The 21,784-nt window shown below is 40.6% G+C and overlaps 1 protein-coding gene across 2 annotated transcripts in view; it reads right to left on the reverse strand.

Annotated features, from left to right (window-relative positions):
- Positions 1 to 5,283: 5,283 nt before the first annotated feature.
- The window catches only part of Trmt11 (tRNA methyltransferase 11 homolog), a 53,174-nt gene continuing 36,673 nt past the window's right edge, over positions 5,284 to 21,784 (reverse strand). For both annotated transcript variants that reach the window (XM_052751282.1, XM_052751283.1), the window contains 2 exons: positions 18,894 to 19,014; positions 5,284 to 6,320 (listed from right to left, as the gene is read on the reverse strand). In XM_052751282.1, coding sequence (XP_052607242.1) covers positions 6,189 to 6,320; positions 18,894 to 19,014 — 253 coding nt within the window. In that variant the 3' untranslated portion in view covers positions 5,284 to 6,188. The remainder of the gene's footprint in view (positions 6,321 to 18,893; positions 19,015 to 21,784) is intronic.

Below are 21,784 nucleotides of genomic sequence, written 5' to 3' on the forward strand. Positions count from 1 at the left end.
GGTTTAGTGCATTATCGCCATGGCGGTGCCCAGGCAGACATGATGCTGGAGAAGGAGCTGAGAATTCTACATCTGGATCAGCAGGCAGGACGGAAGACACTGGACCTGGCTTGAGCAGTAGAAACCCCAAAGCCCACCCCCAGTAACATACTTCCTCCAACAAGGACATACCTCCCACTAGTGCCACTCCCTGGTGGCCAAGCATTCCCACCTATGAGCCAATGGGAGCCATTACTACTGAAACCACCACCCTCATCAATAGGCAATAAAGACTGCTCTGTGACCTGGTTGGCCCTGGAAGCTTATTAGCAATCCCTGTGGATTTCTTTCAAATCCTGTTATTAGGCCAAAAAGCTCATCCTTTCCCAGTGAGCAACATCTCTGTCGGCATCCTACCCTCATCACCCAACTGTCAGAATTGTAAGGGGTCCAAGACTTTGCTTTTTACAACCCAGTAAGTTAACGGCCAGTTTCATGGATTCTGGCAGAAGATATGAGCCTCCTGAGTCATGTACAAGGAATTTTATAATGCATGTCCAGCAAGCAGCATGATAATCAGTAGAAAATTAAGATGGTAGGGGCAATAGGTCCAAAGAGGTACTTGTACACACAGTGGGTTTTATTACAAAGGAAAATATGTGAATTTAGAATAGCCATTTCTTTATTTTTCTAAATCAAGTGTAGTAACCATGCTTTTACTCTGGGGAGAAGACACTATTTTCCAAGACTGTGTGCATACTTGACCTTTGTTCTGTGACAAGTAGGAGGAGCTCGAAGAAAACCTTCTCTTCCAGATTCCCAGCTCATTATGGTTTAGGTACATGCCTCACTTAGATAGACATAGAGAATGCAAGAGTTCTATGGAGAATTGCTCCTCAAAAGTGTATGTTACAGAAAAATGCAAATAACAAAACCAACACTGGCCCTGCAACTCCCACTGTTTGCTGCTTGTTCTGAATGCACTCCACTTTGTAGTGAAATATTCAGTCCATGATTGACTGAATGATTGTTGTCTCATTTGTGAGACCAGATTTCACTATGAGCCCAAGCTGGCCTCAAACCCTTGATCCTCCTGTCTCAGCTTCAAGAATACTAGTATCATATCACACATCACAGGTATGTGTAGCTATATGGGTTCCAGTCCATGAGTTATGAACATTAAGGGGCTCACAGATTTTAGCTTTTATTCAGTCCAATTCTGAGCATTTTGACCCATTTCAACAATTTACAACTTGAATGCCCATCAAAGCACAACTTCAACATTACAAGTACCACTGACATTTCCCGTTTTCTTTGCTCCTTTTAATTTGCTTAACTTCACCTACAGGCCCAGCTAACCTTCATGGATGACGACACGACGTGTTAGTTACAATAGTTCTCCTGATAAACCCTTAGGAAGGTTCAGGAGGATTGACTGAAGAGGAGGGAGGTCCTAAAGTTATAGGTTAAAATGTCAAAGTCCATTGTCCTCAAGGAGTTCAGTTCATCGTGACGACGACATGATTAACTTAGTAAGAATGTTCAAAGTCTACAACAAAAATATACCAAGCACATCCCAATACCCCAAGAAACTGGGGTCTGAGTTACATAAAGGAGGATGGTGTACCTAACATTCATCTATTAAGCTCCATTTTGTTCTTTGACTCAGTCTTCTTAAGAGACTGCCATAACAACTAAACTCCATCCTAAGAGCCTTTCCACAATGGCTTATGAAGGAAGGGATAAAAGCCAAATTCCAGGTTGGCCTCAATTACATGTAAATGTCAATGTGCTTTTCCCACACAAGGAAACATATGCACGTCCTGAGGCAGGCCTCTTTTAAGGGAACAGTCAGGTTCTTTCTAAGTTTGTTCACCCCAAAGGACAGACAGGAATGTGCTGTTTCTCTGATTCTATGGCTAGATAGAATCACAGATATGTTTATCATTCCGTTATAATTCTTTACACTCTAGACTTTATGTGTGCACACCACTCTGTTTTAGAGAACATCTCAATGTTTTAGCAAAGTACAAACAGCATCAGTCTAGTGTTATCGTGGCCGTGTGTATGTTCTGGATTAAGGCACTTTTTTTGTTTGGATTATAAACCACATTACTTGATAAATATCTGAGAAAAATGGGAGTGGGTGAGTTGGAACTGAATGTGAACTTCACTTATTCTATGAATACAATCCTAAGGGGGGGAAATGCTTCTTGCAAGTGTTTAGTTTTCTAAGTATCTTTGTAATGGAGCAAAACCATATTCTTGCAAAAGTAAGTGCCAAGGTTTTCATTTTGGTGTAATTTATTCTCTTTTGGTCAGAAAGGTCAGCAACAAGGTCAACAGTTTCCTTGGTAACACCCACCTCCTTTCCATCCTTACCCTGCACTGATTTTTATTATGTTCGGCTTTATTTACAAAGGTTTTTGGTTTTTTTAACTGTAAGAACTGCCAGAAGTTTGGAGAGATGGCTCAGTGGGTGAACTGCTTACCATGCAAGTGGAAGGCCCAGAGTTCAAGTACACAGGACCCATAGGGAGCTGGGGTTAGCAGTGGTTTGTAATCCCGGTCCTCCTAAGGCGAGATGGAAAGAGATAGGAGACTCCCGGGGAGCTCCAAGGGAAGCCAGCTTGGCATGTATATGCAAGGACAAACAAGGAGACTGTCTCAAGCAAAGTGGAAGGTAAGGACATCCAAGGTTGTCCTCTGAAGTCTACACATACCCACACATAACACACATGTGTACGCATCATACATACACACACACACACACACACACACACACATCATGTACACATACATAATACAATAAAAGAATGACTGATGTGGGCTTTATGTGCTTTTCAAGAGAACATAAAATGGCATAGAAAGGTAATTTCTCAAACAATCATCTCTAATTTTAAATAAATAAACATTATGATGTATTCCACATCTCTTCGGATAAGAAGTACTTGATATTTCCAGCATAACATGTTAGAAGTTCACTTAACATCAAAAGCATCTTATTCAAACGATAGAGTTGCTTATATTGGCATCTAGGTAATACAGCGTTAACATTTAATTTCCTGATGCTAAAAGAAAATCTACCCCCTGCTTTTAATGTATATTGAGTATAGAACACAGTACCTTAAAAGGTATTTCTATGTCTCCAGTTGTTTAGCTTGAACTGTTTAGTGGCCCCCCAGGCAGTGGGATTGGGACCTGTTCTTAGTGCATGGACTGGCTTTTTGGAACATAGTGCCTATGCTAAGACACTTTGCTCAGCCTTGGTGCAGGGAGGAGGGGGCTTGGACCTGCCTCAACTGAATGTACCAGGGTCTGCTGACTCCCCAGGGGAGACCTTGCCTTGGAGGAGGTGGGAATGGGGGGTGGGTTGGGGGGGGGAGGCTGGGGGGTGGGAGGAGGGAGGACAGGAGAATCCGTGGTTGATATGTAAAACGAATAGAAAATCTCTTGTGAGTTCGAGGCCAGCCTGGACTACCAAGTGAGTCCCAGGAAAGGCACAAAGCTACACAGAGAAACCCTGTCTCAAAAAACCACAAAAAAAAAAAAAAAAAAAAACCAAAAAAGAAAAAAAAAAGGTATTTCTATGTCTCAAAACTCAAATTTTCAATCCAGTCAAATAACATTGCCAGTACAACAATCAGTGACATTAACTCATTTTACTTTTTTGCATCAAATTCAACAGTTTTTCATTAGAATCCTTTTTCCTTCACGTGTAGGGGACCTCAAGATTTGAGGGAGTTTCTCAAAAGGGAAGCAGTGGCAACCTGGAGTTACCTCCCAGAGCCTAGAGTCTCAAACTGCTTTATTGCTTAGTCCGTGTATTTAAAGAGTTAGTCAGAAGGAAATTGGTTGGAAATTGGCTCAGACAGGCTCATGCTGGGCAGGAAGAGGTTGAGAAAATTTTACCAGATTTTAAAGTAAAAAAAAAAAAAAAATCTTCTAGCCACTTTGGCTAAACAAACCCAAGACCACCTACTCCACGATTTCCCCACAGCTATCACAGGAAAAAAAAAATTACTCAACAAAATGGACAGGAAGGAGGTGTTTCTGATGAGGCACCACTGAGGTAACCATCTGGATTTTATGGCTATTTAATATATGCCAGAAACAAAATTACATACTTTGTCATATTATAAACATGAAGTAGGCCAGTCCACAGACCACCTACAGTTCCCTTCCAGAACATACTGCAAATTCAAACTATAGGTTTTTGTGGACACTGGCATCTTTTTAGGAGATAGTCCTACCGGAAAACACACGAGGAAAGGGTACCTACCAAACAAAACGATCTGTAACTTACAGCAAATAGAGGCTTTATTTTTAGAATAAGAACTCTTGTGGGTCAGCAAGATGGCTCAGTAGGTAAAAGCACTTTGTGCCCAAATCCAACAACCTAAATTCAATCCCCAATCTCCAGAATCCGTAGAGTCCCTAGAGTGGTCCTCTTCTCTCTCTTTCTCTCTCTCTCTCTCTCTCTCTCTCTCTCACACACACACACACACACACACACACACACACAAATTAATAATAATGATGATAATAAATAAAGAAAATTTTATAAAAGAGGGAGACCACTTAAGACCTATATCCTAAAATCAAAATTGATTGGAAGTTATCAAGTGTCTCCATCACTTACGAGTTTCAATTTTAAAGCAACTACATATGCTTAAACTTTGACACTTCAGGAATAGGAAGCTGAACGTACTAATAAATATGAAAAGAAACCTCACAGTTGGAAGAACTGATGTCCAGAGGACTTCAATTAATAGTAACGGAAATAATTTGGTTTTTTTTTTTTTTTTTTTACTATGAGTTAATTTTTAAGGACAAAGTGACTAAAATTAATGTGAATTTCTAGAACTTATTTGGATGAAGTTTGAGACGATCCACAAAAAGGGGTTAAACTAAAAAATCTCATATTCCAACTGCGTCAGCTACACAGTTTCATACCCATCCCCCACATAACCTCAAAAACTTAAAAATAAGATGGTGTATAACAGAAATACTGCAAATAAATCATCCTTGAATACTTTAAAATTTTCCCCAGTGTACCACAAATAACATCCAGAAACCCAAACAAAACAATCAGGAAAGGTTTTAGACGTGCTGAAATCCAGCGCTGCACGCATGACAAGACAGGACCGCAGCGGAACGCCTGACCCCACTCAGCAGCATTGGTCTTTTGCAGCTCCTAAGCCATGTAAGTTAATATTGTGAGTTCATAAAACTCAGCAGTCACAGTAAAAGAATAATAATAATAATAATAATAATAATAACACAAATAAAAATAGGCTCTGGTTAGACAGAAAGTATCCATTTACTGCCGCCCCACTGAGGTACATTTGACCACCAAAAGCAAAGCCATTAGCATCCAGAATTAATGGGTACAGTGGTTTTCAAAGAAGATATTTCCATGATGGACACAATGTAGACTCAGCAAAGTTTCCCCTTCAAGAAAAATACAGCTTCTGTTTCACAGAGTACTGATTAGGCTTCATACCACTAGGGGGTCATCAGGGACTTGAGCTGTTGTTCCTGAATTTAACCATCAGTTACTTTCTACACCAAAAATTGGGGGTAGTTAGTTAACTTGAACAACAGTCAAGTTTTAGGAATGCAAGAGCAAATTCAGATGCACAGGCTCTTGGAGGTGTTGGGGTTGGAATCTCTGCAGTTCTCAGGCCTTAGCCTGCCACCCAGCAGAACAGCCACTGCTGTTATGACCTGTATGGGACTGATGGTTAAACATTCATTTCCCTCAAAGCTCTCCATGAGATGAGACGAGAAATACTTAGTACCACACAATTTTCAGAAATTCTCAGTAAAGTTTATTGGTAGCAAAGAAAAACAGTTACAACTAAAAACCAAACCAAGCAAATTTACAAAATGAAAATATTCTAAAGCACTATTAATTACCTACTATATATCTGGCAGATATGGCTAAAAAGTTAACAATATTTTCTTTGTAAAAAATATAAACACCAAGTCCATCTATATGTATCAGTCCCTGAAACTTAACAAGGTCCAAAAGGCCCATCAAAATAGTCTCTAAAACAAAGATCATTCTGAAATTATTCAGTTTTGATTCATAGCAGTTATTTATATAAAACAGCACAGGGTTTTCTAGATCATACACACAAATTCATTTCCAAAAGTCTCTTCTATAAAATGCTTATTCTTTCTTGATTGTCAACATCCTATTTTCACTCTTGGCTAGATTTTTCTTCCTTGGCAATTCTTTTTGTTACACCACTAAAATATTTCTCACGAAAGGAATTATGACCTTGGTATGGCAGAAAATGGTCACTCAGCAGGTGTGAATACTGGTCCCGGTTCTGATAGGATAGAAAATACAAAATATAAAGACATGTCAGTTATTTCTTCAGTTAGCCTTTAACCATGGCAGTCATAACTCTAAGCAAAGCCACACTCCAAGGTCCATTTGCTTGGCTTTCCTGTGAGAACACACAGTCTACGTCTGCATCACACTTGGGAATTCAAAGCAGCTTCACTTCACCTCACCAGATTCTCAGAGCTCTGCACGGAAGAGACCATGTCATCACTCAGGGCAGAGAGAAAATTCCAGAGAACATGGTCAGACTAAAACTACCTTGTCATTCCTGGTTTAACACACATTGAAATCATCGGGGCTAGGGCTAATACCAAAGAAGTTTCTACTCAAGGAGGAAGGTATGGACCAAGGCACTCTGGCAGTTGTGTGATGTCGTAAAATCACACAAAGCTCCACACTATATCCATACCATTAGTGCAACAAAGGATTCCAACACAGGAGATCAGACAGATACAGGGAGAAGATGGAGACTTCACAGACGAACAAGGACTGGTACTCAGACAGATAGTCACCGGGCACTGGAAAAGTCAATCTGGGTCAGAATGACCCAGCATTCCAGTTTAGATGAGAGAAGACTGATAGAAACCATGAAACATTAGCCTCTCACTCAATTTCACAAACGATTTCAAGTTATGAAACAAACCTAAGTAAAAATAAAGTCCGATGTCCTATGTAAACGATTTCAAGTTATGAAACAAACCTAAGTAAAAATAAAGTCCGATGTCCTATGTATTTCTTTAAATTCCTATTCAATTATGCATGGACTTTTGGGAGTTTAGTTTACATTTACACATCACTTTGCTGAATGACATCTTGCTTTGTTCTCTGGCACAAGAATCAGTACAGCAGCAACAAGTCCCTCCCAGCCCTGCCTTTTCTGTCTGCTATTCTCCTTATGGCTCCTATAACACACACACACACACACACACACACACGCACACACACTCTCACATATATACATGCCACACATAACCTCTCAAAGCATCCCACATAACTTCATGGAGTACCCTCCCCCAGTGAGGAGGATTAGGTACAGCACAACGCCACAGAGCCAGGTAGCATATCTCTCTGACCCAAGCTTCTAACATGACTTCATCAAGGAGGGAGAAGACAAAAGTCAAGCACTGTGGGAAACAGGCTTCCTTTATAGACCAAAGAGATAGTTTGGCAAGTAAATTACCATTGAACTAAAAGAGATGAATAAGACGAACCAGCGATACAGAATGAGAAAATACCAAAGTGCAGTATAGGCACAGATGAAAATGTCACACCACGATTTTGAACAATCAATATGAGCTCATAAGGAAACAAGAACAAGAACAAAACAAAACAACAACAACAACAAAAAAATGGGAGTCTGCGCAGTAAGGGCAAAATAAACCCTAAAAGATTGTATTTTCCTCAGTGCCACAGAGACAAGGCAGCAAAGACATACAAAAGTTGGTCTAGGACCATTAGCCACTGAAATGCAACTGCTCGGGAAAAAGCCTCATTCTTTTCATATCCAGGAATCTGTGTCAGGTAAGTGGATGAGTCCCGTGCTCAAAGGACCACTTTCAAGATCAACTATCCCCGACTGTGAAGCAGAACACTGCAGAACCTCCTGGAGCCCCAAAGCTCCAAACCCCCTGAGCAGCCCAGGATCTGGCAGCAGTTATGTCTTGCTTTGAGCTAAGCCAGACGGTTCAGGGACTGTGGCTGAAGTTTCCACCTATGTGGAAACACCCTAACTGAAAAATGTTCCTCACGGAACATCTATCATCACATATATAGAAATGCCACATCAAATGACATCACCACAATTCGAAACAAATAGCAAATTCTATTTTTGTTTCCTCTTTCTCTCCTCGCCCATCTTGAGTCCCCTTTAACCAAACTCACACTTGAGAAGCTATTTTCCATGACTGTTCACTACTCTTCTCTATTCACATTCTCTGCCCATTTCCATCAGGAATATCTGGAAGTTTTCTTTTGCTGTCTTTGTTTTCTGTTTTCCCTTGTTTTTTTTTTTTTTAAACTCAGTATCTTGAAGGCCAACGTGTTTCTTTGAAAGAAGAGTATCCAGAAGCAACAACAGTCCTTGGGCTTCCTCATTCACTCAAGCATGCATGGTGTTTGACTTGGTTTTTCTAACAGTTCCAAACCTGTCTACAGCTATCAATCATGGTGTCATTTATATATCACAGAACCTCAATCCTGTACATTTTTAATAAACATGAAATACTGCACGTATATGAATTTTTTAAAAAAAAAAAAAAAGCACATAGGAACCCCCCAGTGAAAACTGCGGTGGCGAAGAGGAGAGGAGAGACGTGCCCAATGCAGTGGTAACAGCCATGGGTGAGAGCAGCAGACAGACAGAAACGAACCAGGCGTTCCATCTGATTTCACTACTGTCTGCTGCCGCTTCTTAGCCAGGAGCGAAGTGTCAGCAGGAAAACACAGAACCCAACAGCTCTCAGACCTCTCACCATTCAAAGACAGGCAGCAACTGTAAATGTTACAAGGCACAGACAAGTTCATTCAAAAAAGAACTACTACGTATTTGTTATCAACCGAGTCTTGTCTAAGGTAATTATTTAATTTTCTGCATTCTTTTCATCTACATTCTGGAGATGGAGAAAGAGAGATTGAAAGAGCTTTAACAATCTGCCACAAGCCATACAGCTGGAACGCAGTACCGCCAGACTGTAGCCTGAGTCAGACATCAAAAGCTCATGCTTTTTTCATTATACTTCTGTCCTTCTTAAAAGCTCGAAGTTATATGAACACAGAGATGACTGAGTCAATTTCCCACATGGTAGATTAGTGGGTCCTTTCAAATGGAGTTTGACATTTAGAGGCCATTCCTCCTGAAACAGCAACGTTATGGTAGCACACACTTCAGAGCTCCACTTTAGACAGAACCCTTTACCGCTGGGCTATCAGTGCTGCTAATTCTAAACATAAGCCATCTAGGAATTCTAACACTTGCCAAAGGAGCCGCACAGGCCAGTGGCTGACTCTTATGTGTACACCACCCTCTGCTGGCTGATGCAGACGGCCCTTCTTCATGGGATTGCCTGATGTGGACTGAAGCCGTTTCCAGCTAAGAAGACTGCAGCCCTGACAACCAGGAGCACTCTGCTTCATGTGCTGTTTGCAGGACTTGACTGTTCAGAACACCTACAGTCGTACAACTCTCCTGTGTCCAGGACGACCTTGTTACTTACACGGCATTATCATCTGTGCAATCATTTCACCCGTAAAGGATGCAGACACAGGAAAATAGGCATGCACTTCAGAGTCTAAGGTGGCACCATCATCTGTGTGCAAAACCAGAACTGCAAGTCATTGTGTAGAACGAGAAATGAAAAGTTCACAAAGTAGCCTATGGTCAGGTTAATCATGTGGGTTGTATTCTTTTCAGTTCTGACGCAGAGTGTCACTATTTACACCCCAGACTGTCCTTGAAATCTCTATCTTCATGTCTTTGCCTCCAGAATAATCTCCGGATTATAGCCATGCACCATTACACCTAGAGAATTCTATTTAAAATTGTGTACAACTTAACTCTACCTAAAATGCAGCAATAGAAGGACTTCAAAGGGCATTAAAAGGCAAGTGCTTCAGCCACTTGTAAGTTTGTAGATGAATTTAAGGGAGAATACATTATCCAGAAAAGACACAACTACATGTCCTGCAGGAACACTTGAAACGGCCATTTCAAGTGGAACTAATGACACTCTGGACTATAAAGAATGCATTTTTAATAATGTATCCCCAAAAATACGGCCCATTGTTTAGACTGAAAAGGAACTAAAGAGTCTTCACTGAGAAGCCTGTTCAGGTAAACTGTTTTCCTGATTACCACCTTCTCTCAGAAGTCTGTCACTCTCCTCTGTCACCTCCCCCTAACAAGGAAAGGTGTTCAGTTTCCCAGCTCAGCTGCTTTTTGGTTATTTCACATGGAAAATAAAGCCTACAAGATATTATGGGATTAAAATGGTGTCCCAGTGACTTTTAAAGAGTAAAGTAATGGTAAAAATTGGTTTATTATTATTTAAACTGGAAACATCTGGCTAGCTCTAATTACCTGTTCCTACTCTTCCTTAAAATGGTTTAAATATTGTTCAGTATGACTGTTTTATTTTAGATGAGGGGATCCAAACAGTGACTGACAGTTACTGTTTGTCCCATATACACTGGCCTATGGTGAGGGAAAGAATGGAGTTGTCCGAGTTCACAGACCCTGGAGGGAGAAAGACGTAAAATGCCGTACCCCCAGACACACACTTACACACTGGTATTAAATGGTGGGATGAAAGAGCAACTATGGAATATAAAGAGGTGAAGGGGAAGGACAGGATTGCCTTCTCTAAGGAAAGGGCACGTATCCCAGAGCTGCAGAACAGAAGTAAACCTTCTCACACAGGGAGGAGGAAACACCCAACACACAGGATCGATATAGAGACTGAAGACAGAAAGGTGAGTCCATTTTGGAACCTGAAAGGAGGCTGAAGGTTAAGGTTTCTTGTACACAGATGAAGTGGCACCAATGGCACCTAGAGACGGTGCCAGGAGTGATCAGGGTCATCTCGATGTTATGTAAAAATCTGTAATTTTATTTAGTCATCAATACAATTTTGAAGACTAGACTTCCGTATCTATTCCCTTTCTGAAAACTATTCTGGCCACTGTTGCGGAAATGAAGTGGAATGAAACTGTGCAGAAGTAGAGAGGGTAGTTGGGAGACTTAGAATAAACGAGGGAAGTGCCACCTTACCCTGTATGGTTCTTAGGAGAAAGAAGAAAGAGGGGGACATAAATAAACACAGGAAAACAGCTACTCAATCACCCCAATCTAGAGTTGTCAGAAGTCTTCCTTAACTCCACTGCCTTCACACCAATTATCCAATCACCAAATCACACTCTGTCTGTCTACTCTTCATTCATTCTCATCTTCTGTAGTTTCACATCCTACCACTTCGGGTTCACGGCTCATCTTCGCAGCTATGTCTGGAGCCTCCTCAGAGCATCAGCTTATCATCCCACAACTCAGAGCTACCTATGTACTGAAGCTAAGGTACCCTGCATGAAGCATACATACTCTTCTGCCACTCGACCAACGAACATCCTTCGCAGGCTAGCCACCACTGACAGGATAAACCTGGACCTGGAGTACGAGGCCAGCTCAGCTTCTTCAGGTCGTCTCCGGCTGTTTCTCTCCCAGATGCCCAGCATTCCACTGAAGCTGAAGTATCAGAGTGCCCAGCATATCTCACAGGCCTTCTCATCCCTGTCTTAGTTAAAATGACACCTACCTACCCAGGGGCCACACCTCTGGCCTCCTCAAATGCTTTGTATTCATGCAGCACCTCTCACACAACACTGCAACCCCATCACCTTAAGCTGGAACCCTTTTTGGTGACTTTCTACTAAGAACAGGCTCTTTACGGAGAAGGACTAAGCCTGGTCTACTTAACCTCAATACTTGACAAATAAGGCCCCACGAATGTGGGTTGATGCAAAATGCAAAGCCTTCCTGTGTGAGAGCATATATTCAAGTTAGGAAAGAAAACATACAAAAATAGGAAAGGTTAATGAATGTAAGATATATTCAGTGACAACTTCCTCTTTTCTTATAGCACCTACTCCAGAATTTCACTGTACTCAAATATTGACATTATGTTTACTCTCTCAGCAAAAACTCAGTCATCGGGTACAAACATCCTCAACTTCCTCCCCACACTGGACACATAACCTCCGTGGCTCCTGCTTACTTCACTCTGAAGCCTCTTCCCTCTCACCACTGAGGACCCACACCAACCAGAGACAACGTTCTGCTTCATGCTGCGTCTCACTGCTAAGAGCTAATTTTACAGAATCTCCGAACCATCAGTTAGATACCTAAGGGCAGCAATTAACCTATACACTGCTTGTTCTACAGACTGGGGGAGCTCCCTATCCAGGAGAAAAGCTTACAGGATGCTAAAGTCACTTAACAGAAAACCAAATGGCTTCTACTCTAACTGCAGGTCAGGTTTAAGCTGTCTTTTAGTAAGTGACAGTTCCTGATAGTGAGATAATAACTTCTTCTACCTCACTAGTATTAAGTCACTGACATTCCCAAAGTGACAGGAGTTTATACAAAGCAGCAGTTTCATGGCAAATCCTTGAATACAGATGACTTGTAAAACTTCCTCCAGGAGAAACGAAAACCAGCAGTGCCAACACCACAGTAAATGCCACCAAACTCGGAGTGCTCATCTCACTTTGTCAGCAAAGACTACAGGGCTGGAGAAAAAGAGTTAAGTGTGAAGAGATTCTTAATCAAGTGTGAGGAAGAAGGCAAAGAGATGGAAGAGAAAAGCAGCAAAGAGTAAAGAAATGTGAATGACAGTACTGAATATAATGGACCTCAGTTCAGCTTCAGGGTAATTACCCATGTCCGGCTTTTGTTTAAAAAGCCTGCTCTCCTTATCAAAGCTTTCCACTGTTCTACATCTGGTACTGGACAGTAGCCATAGAAACCACTTGTGCTCGAGTTATACAACTATAAACAGCACTTGGCCATTTCCAAACCAAGGACAAGCAGGTCAAAAGTCTGGTATCTAATACCATTAAATCTGTAGTGTTATTGTTAATGGGAACATAGTAAAGGTGAAATCTTTATCCCTAAGTTATGTAGTCACATTTATTCAGTTCCTTATAAAACTATCTTCAAGATATTAAGTTGCCTAATTTCATAGGAAATTATATTAAAATTTTATCTAGAGTCTCAAAATGACTGATCATTAATAAATGAACTTTGGGCATTTAACACTCAGCACATAATTTCTTCCTAAGTATAAAATGAACATTGTGGACATTCATGCTTAGCATGATAATACAGAAGTATGAGTGCTTTCCATGTGTATGTGGAAACGCAAAACTGAATGTCAAATATTAAAACAGCCAACATACAAGATAAAAGTTTAACATCAATTAATTAAATACTGCATTTTATATTTAATTAGAACTAACAAGAATCTTTTATCTTATTAAAGAGCAAAGGATGAATAACATACAAAGGCATGTTTCTGTATACAAATAAACACTTTCAACTCTAATTCTGAAACAATATTGATCCTGAGTGACTTTTTAATATTTCCACAATCAATTAAAAGAAAAATTAGTAAGATGTATATGTGTATAAAAAAAGACCAAACCCAGGCAAAACTGTTTTGCTTAGGGGCAAATTCAAAGGAACATGAGACTCTGGCTCCTGCATAGGTCAGAACAGGATTGCATGGGTTTTTTGTTGTTGTTGTTTTAATCTCAAGACTCTGGAGACATGTGGCTCCATGGTTAAAAGAGCGTATTTTTTTGCTGAGCTCTGACTAGAGTTCTGTTCCCAGCACTCACACTGGGTGGCTCACAACTGCCTGTAATTCCAGCTCTAAGGGTCCAATGCCCTCTTCTGGTCCCCATGGACACCAGTACATACATACATGGCATACAAACACAGACACACATGCACACACACACAGATGCATGTATGCATGCATACACAAATATATACATGAATAAAAATAAATCTTTTAAAGAAAAAAGATGAAGAAAAATCTGTGAAGTAGCTACTCCAGGTACTATTTCATCTGGTTCTAGTAGGCTCTGGCAGAAGCCATTGAGAGAACACTGCTTTTGGGTAGCTTGCACTGAATGCATAACCATTTTATACAATCTGTTCTAATCTAGAGATTTCTGAAGATTAGAATGCTTTTATTTTTTGGAGATCAAATATTTTTATCCAATGAATTTCCTAAGAAAAATGTTTCATAGAGTTATCACAACTATACACAGTACCATTAACTATGTGTCAATAAGAAGAGGAAAATTAACCCTAGCAAAGCGCATTATGCCCTGTCAGGGTATCCTGAGCATACTGGCTACAACTCACAGGGAAATTAAGAGTCTGTTTAGAAGAGGCTAGGAATTCGGTGCTTGAGAACACTTGCTGCCTATTTATTTTGTGGTAGTGGGAATTGACCCTCAGGTCTGGCATCTGCTAGGCAAGCAGCCTGTCACTAAGCAGCATACCCAGACCTTGTATCTGAACCCACTCTAAAGGGGGAACGACATCCAGGTGGAAGACAGTGTGATGTAGGAAAAGGGTCAAATTTCGAGGACAAAGACAAGTTTTGTTTTCAACTCTGCTGTTCACCACTTGGTCATCAGGGGGCTAGAGGAAGGCTCTTCGTCTCTGAAATGGTGACATAAACTCAGACAGATAAGAGCATTTATAAACAAGCACTGAGAAAACACGGCACTTAATTCATTTAGTTTCTAGGCTATTTCAATGAAGGATAACAACAACAAACCCCAGATCTTTTTATCAGGCATCTTCATAACACTGACATAGTTATCAAAAGCTTCTTCACTACTCACACGAAATAAACAAGTCCAAAACTATAGCCAATGATGTAAATATACAAATATCCACACTCACTCGACAGTTTTTATGACTTATTTGTACATTTTAAACGGTGGGAGAACACTTTAACAATGTCTCAAGTAAGCCTAACTTTAAACTGAAGTCAGACCTAACAACGGACATGTCAAAAGCAAAGGTCATAGTACATGGAAGTACAAAAATCTAAAATTAATATTCATCCACTGCCAAAGCCAACAGCACCGAACAAGTCTGAGAACAATCTGTCAGACATGTGAGAACTGATTGACAAGTCTGCGTCCACCTGTGTTAGGAAGGGCTGCGATGATCCTGCTGTAGCTGCGGACACTCCTCACAGGAAACGGAAGGCAGAAGTGAAGCAATGAATTAAAGACAAACAGGACAGAGGATCACATTACAAGACATTCACAGTTAAGCCCACACTAGTTAAGACTTACTAATGTGAGCCCACACTAATCTGACCATTAGGAGGAGGCTTTTCCTTATTAAAATAAGAAAAAAACTCAGTTTCAGCCAGGCATGGTGGGACAACACCGGGACACACGCAGGCACACCTCTGAGTCAGAGGCCAGACTCCTCCAGGAAAGCGGGACTGTACAGCGAGACATTGTCTCAATACACACACACACACACACACACACACACACACACACACACACACACACACGCACGCACGCACCTGTTTCAAACAAGAACAAAAGTCAAATGAAAACAGGAAGCCAACCCAGAAGCAGTCCTGTTTTCACAGGTTGAAAACACTAAAGGAGAGTGAGCTTACTTACCATTTTAATACACAGTTAAGAACTCTCAAAAGCCCATTTTCCTTTGACTTTGAAATAAATTTGCTTACAGAATTATAAATTTGGAAGAAAAACAGACTTTCTTAAACTCAACTCGGGAGAAAGCATATACGAAATTAGCTCACACAGGACCCTAGTTTATTGTTTGTTTCAATTTCTGTAAAAATAGAAACGGTAAGAACCTTCTTCACATCTGGGTAATTCTTTGGAACACAGTTTATGCAGAACTGCTATTTATGTAGGCAATGTCACGAAGGAAGCTAATGTCACATACTTAGCTTTTTGCTAACAAGAACTAAAACTATAACATCTACAGGTAACATTGCTGTTTTGTATAACTACCTCTACTGTCCTGGCACATAACACATCTGCTACTATTATCACTACTAACTCACAATTATATTACATGCGATAATCTGTAGAAGTTGTAAAACTACTATTGAATGATCTAACACCTCACTTCCCTTAACACAGCAAAAGAGAAATGTACACATACATAAGACAGCATGACTGGACAGGGGGGCAGCTCTAACGACAACCAGCCTAGGATGTCCTAGTAAATTGATAATGGTTAGCGTTAGGGACGAACTTCCCCCCACACACTTAAATAAGGCCTACTTCACAAGCTAACTATAGTTAGAGACAGGGCCTTTGAGGCAGTAATTAAGGGTAAAAGATGTCATAATGGTGCGTCTTAATCCAATGTAACTGGTATCTTTGTGAACAGAGGAAGAGACAGCATAGGCAGGCTGAAGAACAAGGCTGTATAAGACAGAGCTACAAGGTAGACACCAAGATGCCAGGAGAGCAGTCTCACCTTCTAGAAACCAATCTTTGCACTCTCCACTTCCACAAATGGGAGAACTTTCTGTAATCTAAAATACCCCTATTTGCTTATAAATAATGAGTTATACAATGACTCGCCAGCCTTTATGGATTCACACCTATAGAGTCCCAGTTCTGTCTTGCATCAAGTAAACCAAGAACTTCGTGTCTTACAAAGCAACCTGAGTCCAGAAGCTTGAACTGTGATCATTTTTCTGTTCCCAACTCAAGTCTTCCTTTATGTATATTTTTTAAAAGCCACATTCATTTACTTATTTCATTGGGAGTGGGTGCATGTGTCACAAATCAGAGGACATCTTGGGAAAGTTGGTTCTCTTCTTCCATATGGGTTCTAAGAATCAAACTCAGGTCATCAGACTTTGTGGCAAGTGTCCTTATCCACTGAGCTACGTTCTCAAACCTGTCTGAGCAGCAGACTTTATCTTGTCTTCTAAAGCACTCGTGTTATTTGTTATGGAAACATTAACTCCATCCTTACACTCACGCTTCACTCGTCTAACGGGTATTTAGCTAGACTGCATAATTACCGTACTCTTCCCACCCGGGATAAAGAGTCCTGACAACAGCACAAGGAACCCTGGGGAAACAGAACGTTGAGCTGGTACGTGGAATCAGTCTCCAACACATCACCATCATCAGATAGTGGGTTTCGAGGAGGAGTGGCCAGGACGGATTCATCCACTGCAGTGGACAGCAGGGTAACAGGGCTTCTGCTGGATTCAACTGACGGTTTTGAAGGTTGTCACTGGGCCAATAAATATGGAAACTACTCCTGAGATTTCTGAATCTGCAATGTTCTAAACAACTAATGGTAAATCATCATATGTGGGACAGGATTTGATTTCCACAAGGAACTCTAATGCGGCAAACTATCCAGTACAAAATGTGTAATATCATTTGAAGAAAGACAAGTTGTTACTATAAAATAATGGTTTAGTATTGATATCCCTTTTTAAATGTAAGTACACAGATAAACTTTAGCACACTGGAAAACCGTGTCCATTCCAAAGATATCTATTGTCTGAATAGGAATTGTGGAGATGAGGCTGGAATATGAACAGGTGGCTATTGTTTTTCTTAAACTACTACCATGCATTCTCATCATACCACATGTATCTATCTATACACCCAAGCACAGAAATAGCCACACATCTAGTGGCTAACCACCAACTACTTATCTAGATAAATAGCTTAGTTTCCTGAACAGTCTTGATGTTGGAGTCTAATTACTGAGGATAATTTATACCATGCTGAAAACTTTCTAAACATTACCTAGTAATAAAAATGATTAACTAAAAAATCTTGCATAAAGAAACATAAATGCAGTATTTTAGGGAAATCTATTTAATAGATATGAACAAGATATGGAGAGAGATTAGGATCTGTCAGGGTAAACTAATTATGTGGCACTAAGGATCTAAATTAAAGAGAGATAGCAAATGGGAAAGGGATGAAAGATGCAAAGTGACAGACACAAAAGGCAGTGCATAAATCACCACTGTGAAAGACTATAAGGTATAAATTAGATGATAATCACTAAATGCAGAGTGCAGATGGGCCTTACAAAACAGTCAGACACAGCTATCCTGTTCTGCTTGCCCTGTACAGACATGGCTTGTCCAAACAGCCAGTGCATCTGAGAGCCTGTCAGTCCAGAGAAGGATGGCACAAAGGACATCCATCCCATCATGTTACTGAAGTTTCATTAAATGAGGTACTACTCATATCATATCTGGATACAGAGTAACAAATGTTATTAAGGCTTTTCTTTCTCAAACTTAAATAGTGTGTGTGTGTGTGTGTGTGTGTGTGTGTGTGTGTGTGTGTGTGTGTGTGAGAGAGAGAGAGAGAGAGAGAGAGAGAGAGAGAGAGAGAGAGAGAGATTATGATTGCTGACATGTACTCTAACAGACGACGAAATTTTCCTTGCTTCCTTACATAGAGAATCATTGTCTCGATTAAACTTGCAGTTCGGCTGCTGAGGTGGCTCATCGGGAAAGGTGCTTGCCACCAAGCCTGATGACTGAGTGAGTTCACTCTCTGGAATCAACATGGCGGGAGAGACCAGCTCCCTCAGGTGTCCCGTGACATCTATTCATGCACCATGGCACATGTGCGCACACACACACACACACACACACACACACACACACATTCTTAGTAGATAAATACAGACATTCGAGTCTGCGGTCGGGAAGCTCCGCTTCTGCAACCGGACATGAGCGAAGCCCGGGGCGTCAGAGAGTTTCGTTTACTCTTCTAGTAAACCCCTCGCTCCTACTCCTGCCACAGCCAGAGGCCACAAATTTCTTCAACTCCCGTTTCCTCCTAAACTCACCTAGACTGTCAAAATCAAGACTAACATTTCCAAAGCCTACTCCAGGAAAACTATCTAGAAAGGTCAAGTTTTGATTCTCCCAGAATTTATACCAAAAAAAAAAAAAAAGAAAGAAAAGAAACCACGTAGGCAGCATACCTCAAAGTCTTTCACCTTTTCCATTGTGATCAGGCGCCTTGCCGTGTGACTGGAAAGCTTCTGCTCACAGTTGCTAACAAGCTTCAGGCAAGGGTGCCAGGGCACCATGTCTTCAGTGTACCTGAAGACAGCAGAAAGCGGACCGTTAGGAGCGATCACACGGGCAGCAGGCACCCGGCACGTGACGCCAAGTGCAGTGCCCATGCAACCCCTAAGTAATCTACTTGTACTTGACAAGCATTTTACAAGTGCCGGTACCAAAAATGTAGTTCAATACGTTACCCCTTGAAGGGAAGGGCAGAAGGACAGACAGCGAGAAACGGATGGAGGGAAACAGATGAAGGGAGAAGGGAGGGAGGAGGGGAGAGTCTACCATATGTTTTAATGAAGCATACCAAACAAACCACAGAACTACAAGATGATGATTACACCCTAAAGGGTCCACAAAAGCAGATTAGACAGAAGTACACTCCACAGCAACCCCGACAGTCAAGAGGGATGACCATCTGGAGATTTCTATTAAGTCTACAACAGCATGCATATACTTTACACTGTGAAAAGAAGCATCTCTAAAAAAACGTTAATGACATCTTGAGACCTCCATTAAATATGAAAATAAGGCTAAGGTTATTTATAAAATAATTCAAATAACTACAAATGGACACTTGGGACTGTGTTAGTCCCTAGGTCACATTCACTGGAAAGTAACACTGAGGCTATGACACTGAGTGGTGGTGCAGAGTGTTGCTATAGGGCGATGTACTACTACATGAACAGAGGTGACTGAGACCTAGAAAGCAGGCCAGTGAACACACTGTTAAGAGCCCAGCAGAGGAAACGAGAGATGGAGGAACCCTGACGGAGCAGAGTGAAGAGGAGCAGCAGGAAGGGCCCCGCTACGTGTGGGTACCTGCAGAACACTGGCTGCAGGCGTTAGTTTCCTTTGCAGACCTTTGTGTCTTTCTCTAGTCTCTGCACACATGTGTTTACATGGGTGATCCTAAACCTGGGACTCAAAACGGGAGAGGTACTGACTAAGAACCTTGAACCCAGCCAGCTGTTCTAACATGTCACCATCACTCTGACCACCACTCTTGGGGACTCTTCATGTCTCTCTGACCTTCAACTATCTCCCCGTCACTGCCTCAATCACATCTCCAAACCTTCACCACTCACTCACCAAGCAATAGTTAGGCTGCACTTCGGTCCACTATCAGGGGAAGGAATTCTCTTGAAGTCTTTCTTTGCTCTTCCTTAGGAAACTTGTGACCATTTCAGTTTTACCTCACCTAGTAAGTCTTTAATACTTGCTCTACAGTCAGAAATAATGTACTTCTTAATGAAACAAGTCCATATCAAATTTAGAATCTCCACAGAAAATAATCATGTTATGAGGAAATGTTTCACATCATGACTGAGACTAAATTTCAAAATGGAAACAAAGAAAATTTAACTTTGAAGTTAAGCTTATATACAGCAAAATCCATGGATGTCTAAAACAGTGCCTGTCATACTGAAGAATGTACACTTGTTTTGTATGGGAGGAGCCTATTTCTCACTATGTAGCTCAAACTGGACTCATATTTCAGTCCCTTCTACGTAAGGAATGTTAACTTTTTAAAGAAATTTAAAAACCTCTATTGACACTGACTTATGTTTTTAAAATGTCACTTAAACATGCACAAATACAAACTCTTTATACTTATGCCTCTTGTATAACTATAAAACAAAAAAAATAAATCCAAATTTAAAAAATAAATTTAAGTAATATTTATGACATGAATGCTAATATTGCTTAAACAAAGTTGCCAGCAGCTAGCTTTCTTTTTTGAGTGGGGCCTGGTAGGCACAAACCATAGCATTTGTTTTAAAAGCACGCAAACACATTTTTAAAACCATAAAGGAGCATTCTTTGGCCTACCAACATTACTGATCACTAGCCTCTTACAGTCCCCCTCTGTATCTTAGACTGGTTGTAGGACACCTCCCTTCCCATACTATAATCCAGGGAGTCATTCAAACCAGGAGATATATGCAATAACTCCAATAATCTCCTGTATTCTTTAAATAATTTCTAGATTACTCAACATACCCAATACAATAGAAATGTGACTTGCTATACTGCACTGAAAATTAAAGTAGCAGCTTAGAAAAATCTTTGGTATATATTAACAGTGTTTTTCATATCAGTAGACTGTCTGCAAACTGTTAAATCTGTACTTTGCCTACACAATTAAAACAATACCTGATTCTGTTTTTACTACTATTACCCTAAGATTTGTTATCTATTTAAAACTGAAATCAGCTCAAATCTGCAAATCCACACAGATTTAGACCAGTGGCTACCAAAGGCAGGAGGGGTGGTTCACAGCGGGTTTCTTTGGGGAACAATGAAAATGTTTACAGTGGGGGTGTCGTTTATAGTAGGGGTAGTTGCACAACTTTGTGGAAATACTAAACCACAGGAGAGAGAAGTGTCGAGTGGGAATTGCACGAATACAAATTACATTCCAACTTTTTACAAAATAGTTGTACACATAAGCCACCAGCTTTTTCATGAATCAATTGTCATTGTCACTCAATTCTTTGTAAAATTTCATGTTTTATTTTCTTTCTAAATGTTATCAATCTCACCTGCCACTTGAAAAACAAACTGTGAATTTACTGGATATCCTGAACCGTTTAAGGAATCATTCTTTGCTGTTTCCTAGATAAAGTTGAAAAACACATTCTCTTCAATAATATGAACCACCATAAACTTCCCAAAATCTTCATTTGAGATGTGTTATTGGGCTTCTTGGCCATCATTTATTAACGTTTGTGAGAGTGCACAAATGTGTATGTGTGTCACCTACGTGTAGGTTTCCCAGGATGCCACAAGGCGGCCCAGG

Source organism: Peromyscus californicus, unplaced genomic scaffold, assembly GCF_007827085.1.
Source record: "Peromyscus californicus insignis strain IS unplaced genomic scaffold, ASM782708v3 Scaffold_22__1_contigs__length_63687245, whole genome shotgun sequence".
Classification (NCBI taxonomy): Eukaryota; Metazoa; Chordata; class Mammalia; order Rodentia; family Cricetidae; genus Peromyscus; species Peromyscus californicus.